This window comes from Macrobrachium rosenbergii, chromosome 18 (assembly GCF_040412425.1).
Source record: "Macrobrachium rosenbergii isolate ZJJX-2024 chromosome 18, ASM4041242v1, whole genome shotgun sequence".
In the NCBI taxonomy this organism is placed as follows: domain Eukaryota; kingdom Metazoa; phylum Arthropoda; class Malacostraca; order Decapoda; family Palaemonidae; genus Macrobrachium; species Macrobrachium rosenbergii.
In genome coordinates this window covers 30,196,734-30,206,981 of record NC_089758.1, presented here as the reverse complement: position 1 = coordinate 30,206,981, position 10,248 = coordinate 30,196,734, and the positions used below count along the sequence as shown (strand labels likewise).

General features: G+C 36.8%; 1 protein-coding gene across 1 annotated transcript in view; it reads left to right on the top strand.

Moving 5' to 3' along the window:
• The first annotated feature begins 2,166 nt into the window (after positions 1 to 2,166).
• LOC136848246 (lachesin-like) overlaps positions 2,167 to 10,248 on the top strand; it is a 287,001-nt gene continuing 278,919 nt past the window's right edge. The window contains exon 1 of the mRNA XM_067120609.1: positions 2,167 to 3,523. Within this exon, the coding sequence (XP_066976710.1) occupies positions 3,274 to 3,523 (250 nt within the window). The 5' untranslated portion in view covers positions 2,167 to 3,273. The remainder of the gene's footprint in view (positions 3,524 to 10,248) is intronic.

Here is a 10,248-nt window from a genome sequence, read left to right as displayed (position 1 = left end):
CATTCTAACGTGTATTCCCATGGAAAATTATAATGTAATACAATGTATACACATGTACGCACATTTTAACGTTGTATTCCCATGTAAAATTATAATGTAATACAATGTAAACACATATAGGCTACGCACATCTTAATGTTGTATTCCCATGGAAAATAATAAAGTAATACAATGTATACACATACATATTTTAACGTTGTATCCCCATGGGAAACTGTAATGTAATACAATGTATACACATACATATTTTAACGTTGTATCCCCATGGGAAACTGTAATGTAATACAATATATACAAATATACGTAAACACAGGGAGGGAAAGACATTCAAACAATACAGTTTAAAGTACTTTACTTGCGTACGGGTTCCTTACAATTTAGCATTCACGGCGTCTGGGTTGGTGGATACGAGTCCATATATCCACACCAGTCTCCTTGAGCCCCGTAGCTCATTACTTGCCAAGCTCACGGACCTCCTCTGTGCTGGCATAAGGACACCTTACCCTAAACCAAGTATTTGTTACCTCAATAATATCATACCGTTCCTACCAGCTCTTCGTCCTCACCACCATTCAGAAAATAAGTAAAAACAAAATAAAATAAAATAAAAATAAATAAATAAAAAAAATAAACAAAAATAAAAAGATGAAAAACAAGAATAAAGCTAAATGCAAATGACCGAGACCATGTTTTTGCATTGGGGTCGAAGGAGAGAGAGAGAGAGAGAGAGAGAGAGAGAGAGAGAGAGAGAGAGAGAGAGAGAGAGAGAGAGAGAGAGAGATAACAATCAATCGAGCAATTACCCCCAAAACAATCGTTCATTGTTATGCAAGCTATGATTAACTCACGGATGAAAACTATTTTTGCTGCTGGGGCTGGTGCCGCGTCGGAATAAAATGGTCGCTTCCATTAACTGGTGATAATTTGTAATTAAGCATTTTTATTTGGTCCTATTTACGAGTGCTTGCAAAGTATCTGCCTGGGTTTGGTCAGTGAATAAACTGGGGAAATATAACCGGATACTGGGAAATAGGGGTCAGATGATAAGGAAGAAGCTGAGAAAATAGGTCTCGCCTGAAGGGTGATGCGGTTGTCGCATTAGACTGATGAAAGGGTTAAGAGTCGTCTAGATAGTGCGGTAGTCAAAGTGTTTTCAGATGGTTTGGTCACGTGGAGAAACCGGGAGAGGATATACTGACTAGAAAAGATGGATGGAAAGTTGGTATGAGCAGGACTTCATTATATTTAATGAAGCTTAAAGGTGCGCAAAGTGACTATAACACCTGAAGTTTTTCTCTCAAAAAGCTAATCTTACACTCGCTGGGTCCTTGGTTCAATCCTGGCCTAATACCGCCCACCAGTCCACCCAACGGTAAATGGATCAAGCCTTACTTTTTTTTTTCAATTCCTCCCCCCACCTTTGCCTTGCCTCCTTCGGGTCTGGGCTGGGTAAATGAGTTAGTCTGGGGTCCCACCTGTGTTTTAATAACACGAATTGGATTGGATTGTATTATAAGATTTAGGCCAGAGGCCAAGCGCTGGGACACATGAGGTCATTCAGCGCTGGGACATATGAGGTCATTCAGCGCTGACAGGGAAATTCAGTAAAAGATGTCTGAGAGGTGTAACAGGAGGAAAATCTCGCAGCTGCACTATGAGACAATTGTTAGGAGAGGGTGGAAAGTACGACGGACGAAAGAGAATATGAACGGAGGTATAGTAAAAGGAATGAAAGATGTCGCAGCTAGAGGCCAAAGGGACGCTGCAAAGAACCTTAAGTAAAATGCCTACAGTGCACCGCGTGAGATGTACGGATGGCACTACCCCCACAGGAGGTAATTCGAATTGGAGAGGGATTATTCACCTTAGAGTTTGTACTTGTTGGAAGGGGGTCTGGAAAGGAAGGTTAAAGGTAACTGTTGACACAAGCGACGGTTGGCAGTTCCCTTCGGTAATCCAGGACCTCGACGCCAGAAGTGGACGACTGTTCTGGCATCCTAAGAGCCTCGAGTCTCCCCTAATCAGCTTCCGAAGTCGGCGCTTTAGGTCGTCACCATGACCAATACGCAGGATGATGTCACTTAGGTGTAAACGGACGGTGGAATTAAGAGGATATAGGAGGAGAGCGGCATAAGAACAACAGAATAAAAGATAGATGTGAAAGAAGATTAAGATGAGGCTGACACCATACATAATGGAAAACGAAAAGGTAGACGCGATATCATACGATGCCCGAAAGAAGACGAAGCTTTTAAAGAAGGAGAATAAGAAGAAGAAGAAGAAGCAGAATAATCATAAGGAGAAGGAGGAAGAGCAGGCAGATCCGTCTAACAACTCGTGTGCATTCAGGTCATGTGAGGTCAGAGTTCGTTGGTATTCCTCCCAAGATACAGTAACGGGGCTTTTATTCACCGCAACACTCTTGGGCCATTTGCAAAGCCAGAATATTTTCTTTAACAAATCTGGTGCATGTTGAGGCTTCTCTCTCTCTCACTCACTGACTCTCTCGCTCACTCTCTCTCTCTCTCTCTCTCTCCTTCTCTATCCCGCCTCATATGTAGCGGCGCATCTCTCTCAACCCTCAGTCGTCGTCACCTCATAGAAGAGAACGGACGTAGTTCGCTCGCGCGGCAAGTCTTGTTCAGTTAGCCTCACTCACTCCCTCACTCCCCCCCCCCTCTCTCTCTCTCTCTCTCTCGCAGGCCTTGGCGCGTTGCCCTTCCCCTAGACCGTACCGTAGAACGCTCCTCGCTAATACATCTTTTCTAGGAGATTAGCTTTATTTTCGATCGTCCAGAGCTAATTAGCTCTGGATACAATTCAGTCATGTCGAAAGATAGTTTTAGTAGCGTTTAATTTTTTTTTTTCTAAATGCTAGACTTCTTGATGCCATGTACGAGGACACGTTAGTGCCGAGAGCTTCTTCTTTTTCTTCTTCATGGTATTTGAGGTGGTTGGGCGTAGCTGGGCCCTCCCCGAAGTCTTAGGATGAGGTACAAATTGGGCCTATGTCAGTTTTTGAAAGTTCATGGAGTATTCCGCCGATAGTACCGATACCAGCGATGACAGCTACGTGACATGGGCATTGCTAAGCCAAAAGCGCCACTCCGAATGATTATTACCCCGAGTCTGAAATGCTAATGGAAGATGCCTAGGAGAAAGTAGCCTCCGCATCTCAAAAGGAACAGGAGGAGGGGAAAATCGAAACGAACGCTCAAAAAAAAAAAGGAAAAGATTAAAAAAGAGAAAAGAAAAAGCGATGGAATTGACCGGATGAAACGGAAAACTGGAAAGAGAAAAGGTGTTCAGGACAGTCGAGATTGCTGTCGAGACCAAAAAAGCGCAGAAGAAGATTCCAACATGAAGGACGAGAGAATAAGAAGAAGACGAAGGAGCAGGTCTCCGGGCGCCGTTCTAAGGACGGAGAAGAAGTTGCCGGCAGGCCGCCAACGGCGCTGGCCCGCCACGCTCCTGGTAGCCGTAGTGAGTTCAACTCTTCTCGCCTTTCCAGCGGCTGCTAAAGGTAAGGAAGAAGATGGTGGGACAAGAATTCTGGGGTTTTCTTCCTCTTGTGCATTTGTTTCTGGGGCTCGTTCAAGGAACCTGACTGTCGTTTACACTTCGTATATTTTTTAATCTTTTTTCCTGAAGTGACTCATCGTCGTATAACAGTAATTTAATTCGTAATGAAACGAGGAAACTCTATTAGCTTATTTTTAAGCGAACAACAATATTCAGATGAACAACAAGACGGCATAAAAAAGAATATTATTATTATATATGAACGCACTGCACTAGGGCTATGTTTATTCTTTTCAATGTTGTTTCCTTAAGTAACGCATTGCCCTGCAACAGTAATTTAATTCGTAATGAAACGAAGAAAACTCTTTTAACTTATTTGTAAGCGAACAATAATATTCAGGTAATCAGAAAGACGGGAAATGATTTCAGTGATTAAACAAAATATTATCATTATGATGAACGCACCGCATCAAAGCCAAAAATCGAAAATAAAATCATTAAGGATTAGTTATCCTTAACACAGCTTCATAATTAATCAAATAATTACGGATGACAGCCACTGATTACTAAGCATCTCAAATCACTTATTCAAGACATGATTGTCATTATCTAAACTATTAATCTTTAGTCTATAATAACTTTCTGAACCAATCTGACGAGCGAGACAAGCCATAAGATTGCTTTTGTAAGACGTATTAGCATTCCAGAACTACATGATAAAATACAGAGTACAAAAAGAGTCCTGTTCATAAATACAGGTATATTCATATCGGGATACAATTATCAGCAACTCAGATGGTTATCATTAAATAACCCGCAAACATTATCAGTTAAGTAATTCAGAGTCAGACAATATAAATCTTAATGAAAGGAAGATAAAATCATATGAAACTAGTTTCGTAATTATATATAAAAAATTATTTAGAAAGCCTGAAAAACCAAACATACTTGTGAATAATCAAAGAAATTGAGAAAATATAAATGAAATTCTACTAATGATTTTATGAAGTTTTATAAATATAAACGAAATAAAAGTAAAATCATGTAAAACAAATTTCGTAATTATATATAAAATTATTTTGAAGCCCGAAAAACCAAGCATACTTGTGAATAATCAAAGAAACTGAGAAAATATACCGGAAATTCTACTAATGATTTTATGAAGCTTTATAAATCTAAACGAAATAAAAGAAAAATTATATAAAACAAATTTCGTAATTATATATAAAATTATTTTGAAGCCCGAAAAGCCAAGCATACTTACGAATAATCATAGAACTGAAAAAAGTAAAACCCAATAATCCTATGTAGCTTAATTCTCCATTCGGAAGTAGAAAGCAACACGCAGTTCCATGGCAGCGATACAAATCCTCCTACGAATTTCGTTGCAAAAATCAAAATCGTCAAACAGAGACACGTGCGAAATATTCGCCCTGAAAATGCCTTATCATTAGTCTCTAATTAGAACAATTTTTTTTCTGATGGCGAAATGTTTAATTCGTTCTATTTTTCTTCTTCTTAGTGTTATATATAATTTTATTATCGTTATAAAAGATTTCGTGGGATATATTATTTTTACAACATACTTTATATACACCGGAATGTACTCAAATGAAAATAAGTTACCGTAGTATTTATCTCAAATAAAAAGATATTTATATTAAATTTCACCAAGATAAACACATTACGAAAGATTTTGTGGTATATGTGATTTTTACAACATACGTTATATACACCGGAATGTACTCAAATGAAAATAAGTTACCGTGGTATTCATCTCACATAAAAAAATATTCATATTGAATTTCACCAAGATAAACGCCTTAATACAATACAGAAAAGTCACTTGGAATCTCAGTTCTCACTGGTTACTAAAATTGATCACGACGCAAAAATATAGTCATTCCATAAATCACTCGTATTTTATTTTATTTTAATTTATCGATGAGGGCGGAGTAAGTTTCAGAACGGAAGACCTCGAGCGTTTCCAATATATTTCAGAACGAAAGACCTCGAGCGTTTCCAATAAATTTCAGAACGAAAGACCTCGAGTGTTTCCAATAAATTTATGAACGAAAGACCTCGAGTGTTTCCAATAAATTTCAGAATGAAAGACCTCGAGTGTTTCCAATAGATTTCAGAACGAAAGAGTTCGAGTATTTCCCATAAATTTCGGAACGAAAGACCACGAGCATTTCCAATAAATTTCAGAACGAAAGATCTCGAGTATTTCCAATAAATTTCAGAACGAAAGACCTCGAGTGTTTCCAATAAATTTCAGAACGAAAGACCTCGAGTGTTTCCAATAAATCTCAGAACGAAAGACCTCGAGTGTTTCCAATAAATTTCAGAACGAAAGACCTGGAGTATATATTTCCAATAAATCTCAGAACGAAAGACCTCGAGTGTTTCCAATAAATCTCAGAACGAAAGACCTCGAGTGTTTCCAATAAATTTCAGAACGAAAGACCTCCAGTATTTCCAATAAATCTCAGAACGAAAGACCTCGAGTGTTTCCAATAAATTTCAGAACGAAAGACCTCGATTGTTTCCAATAAATTTCAGAACGAAAGACCTCAAGTATTTCCAATCAATTTCAGAACGAAAGACCTCGAGTGTTTCCAATAAATCTCAGAACGAAAGACCTCGAGTGTTTCCAATAAATTTCAGAACGAAAGACCTCGAGTATTTCCAATAAATTTCAGGACGAAAGACTTCGAGTGTTTCCAATAAATTTCAGAACGAAAGACCTGTAGCGTTTCTAATAAATTTCAGGACGAAAGACCTCGAATATTTCCAATAAACTTCAGAACGAAAGACCTAAAGTATTTCCAAAAAATCTCAGAACGAAAGACCTCGAGTATTTCCAATAAATTTAAGTACTGAGAAAATGAAATATGTTATTATTATCTTCACGCGAGTGTTACCATCATATGCAACCTATACACAGTCAACACGATTTCAAATACAGTAAAATAAAAGCTTTCCCGCAGAAGATGAAATATTACAAAGCCCGCAGAAGATGAAATATTACAAAGATGAAGAAAGCTGTAATGGTCGTTACAGTATGGTACGCCGTAGGAGAAAGGAAGGCCGTGGTTTACATGCGGAATTCAATACCAGTCGTTCAAAACTAAATTGACGAAATAAAAACAACACGAAAATCGTTCGCCAAAAGTTATCCATTTGAGAAAGTAAATATTAACTGGCCACCACTGACACTCGCCGAAAAAATACAAATTTGCGGAAGTATATATACAGTATATATAGTTCACTAGCTATAAAAGTATCCGTAGCAATTTTGGCATCTTTATTACACAAGTAAAACATTAACCAAAGTGATTTTAAAACCGCGGAACATTTAAAAGAAAGCTATTTCTGTGATGAATAAGATTGAACTCAATGGAAATAATATTACAAAATCGTACTGCTAAATATATTCAAACGGTAGGGAATTTATCTTTGATTATGAAATAATTTTTGATAACTTATTTTTAATAAAATCAACTACAATAGCCCAATGAAAATACTCACTGTCATTTAATAATACCGTTAAATTAACTTAGTGGAATATTATGTTCATGCGTATGAATATGGTCATGCATGGGATTCATTTGCACAATTGGGAAATAAGGCTGAAATGGTGTTTCTAGCGGAGGTTTTTCCAGAGTTCGTCAAACCTTCTTTGATCAGCGTTGCGCATACATAATTTTATTTATATGTATATTCATACATATATATATATATATATATATATGATATATATATATATATATATATATATATATATATATATATATATATATATATATATATATATATATATGCATTGTACATATAAGCATATAATAGATAATATAAAAAGTACCGTGTCTTACTAAAAATGCCAAGAATGAATCAACGAAGATACAAGGGTTCAGTTAATAATAAGATAAAATTATACACACGCACACACATGTATGTTTATATACAATACACATATGTACACATACATATGCGAGTGCGTGTTTATACATACGTCTTTGCACGCGTACTCGTGAGTACATCGCGTGACCTTTAAGAATGCCACACATAAATCAAGGAGTAAGAAATGAAATAGCGGAGAAAGGCAAAACTTAATCGATAAGCCTTCGATTTTCTCGTCAGAAACGTAGACTAAATAAGTAAATATAAATAAATATTTAATAAACCAATAACTAAATCTATACATAAAATGTCACTTTGTGACTTTATCATCGCCTGGAGGAACTACAGTACGGGAACAGTATTTATGGCAATGGGCTGTTTACGGAATATAAATACTGTATGTGCGGTTTAAGGAATGTTTTTCGAACTGTTTGCTCATATTCTTTTCCCACATGCGTAACATTGACTGTTGAAACTGATATCCTGGAATATCCGACTGAAGCACATGAACTGGAAAAAATATTAATATTGATATTCCCATAAGTACCCGGAAACGATAACTAAAAATAAAATCAAGGAATGTTGAAATTGATATCCTAGATTCCCGGAATAAACACACCAAAAAGTGGGGGGAAAATATCTAAACTTACAACGTAGAATCTATGATAAAAAATGAATAAAAAAAAAAGATATGGAATAATGTCATTTGAGAGGTTTTTCATGTAAGAGACTTACGGAAGCAAAATGTGCGCTTCTTGTTCCTATTTAAGTAACACTTAAATAGAAATGTTAAATCTATTCAAGAAATCTTCGATATGGAGGATTGACTTAAAAAAAAATGTAACTCAGAACAATTTCAAGGAATATGATCTGTTTTATACTGGTGTTTTGCTAGAAATATTAACATGCAGTTTTTATTACAAGAACAACCCTTAAATAATCCACTTCCAGACCGCTAGGAGGGACGAATAAGCCAGTCAAATAGGGACAAGTCATTCGCAAAACTATTTTGGTTTCCTGAAAGAGTTTCTGTGACCAGGTGCCTACCCCCGTGGAAACCAAGTGCCAAAATATATTCGTCCAGTGTCAAACGAAGGAGGTGGCTACCTAGTGCCAAAATATGTTCAATGTGTCAAATGAAGGAAGTGGCTACTTAGCTGCGAAATATATTCATTTAGCGTTAAACGAAGGACATGGGTACCTGGAGGCGAAATATATTCATTTGGTGTCAAACGAAGGGCGGGGCTACCTATTGCTAAAATATATTCATTTAATGTCAAATGAAGGGCGGGGCTACCTAGTGCCAAAATATATTCATAAAGTGTCAAATGAAGGAAGTGGCCGCTTGGTGCCAAAATATATTCATTTAGTGTCAAAAGAAGGGCGGGGCTAGCTAGTACCCAAATATATTCATTTAGTGTCAAAAGAAGAGCGGGGCTATCTAGTACCAAAATATATTCATTTAGTGTCAAAAGAAGGGCGAGGCTACCTCGTGCCAAAATATACTCATTTAGTGTCAAATGAAGGGCGAGGCTACCTAGTGCCAAAATATATTAATTTAGTGTCAAAAGAAGGGCGGGGCTACCTAGTGCCAAAATATATTCATTTAGTGTCAAAAGAAGGGCGGGGCTTGCCACGTTAATTATATATATATATATATATATATATATATATATATATATATATATATATATATATATATATATATATATATATATATATATATAAGCTACAAGTCACATGAAATGAGGTTTCAATAGTTTCTTGGTCCCCTAAAATTTCTGAATAATAATGAAGCTGACGTTTGTCACTGACAAAAAACTGACCACAGACGGTTGCACAATGCATTCCACCAAGTATCTATGAATAGTGATAATAAACAGGAAAAGCTGATGAGCTAATTGAGATAGTAGTTTAGTACATAGATCTCATTAAATTACTAGCGCCTTAAAATGCCGGAAGAGATCGGTAATCCTCGTAAAAGCCTATAAAGTGATATATGACGTGAAAATGTCAGAAATAAACCAAGAATTTATAACGAGAGAGCATCGTACTGACAAACGGAATATTCATTTTCATAAGAATAAACAATATATTGACGTGTTTGAAACGTAAATTTGGTATCCCCGCTGACTGGTCATCTTTGAGAGAAAATATTACAGATTGTTAACTGGTTTCTGTAATGAAATAGTTACCGATTGTGTCATGAAGCAAACAATGATTAATATGAGAAGAATGTCATGAATTAATATGAAGAAATTATCATAAATTATTAGCTGGTAAAACATTGTAGGATAATTGATTTATTGGATAATAAGAGAAGGGTATGTCATCAACTATTCACTAGTAAATACAAGTAGAACGTCATATTATCAACTGGTTAATAACAGAAGAACGACGCGTGTCAATCAGCGCCAAATCAGCAAACGCCCTCGGGGGCAAGTATTTCGTCCAAGTATTTCGTCAAACATTCTCACCGACGGATGACTGATCGGCGAATTTCACGCCATTACCCTGTCGTAGCAACGCCTTACACGAAAGGTTATTCAATAAAAAAAAAGTAAAAAATGCGCCGAAGTTTCTTCAGCGCAATCGAGTTTTCTGTACAGCGTATAATCAAGGCCACTGAAAACCGAACTATCTTTCGGTGGTCTCGGTATAATACTGTATGAGCCGTGGCCCATGAAACTTTAACCACGGCCCGGTGGTGGCCTATCCTATATCGTTGCCAGAAGCACGATTATGGCTAGCTTTAACCTTAAATAAAATCAAAACTACAGAGGCTAGAGGGCTGCAACTACGTATATGTGATGATTGGAG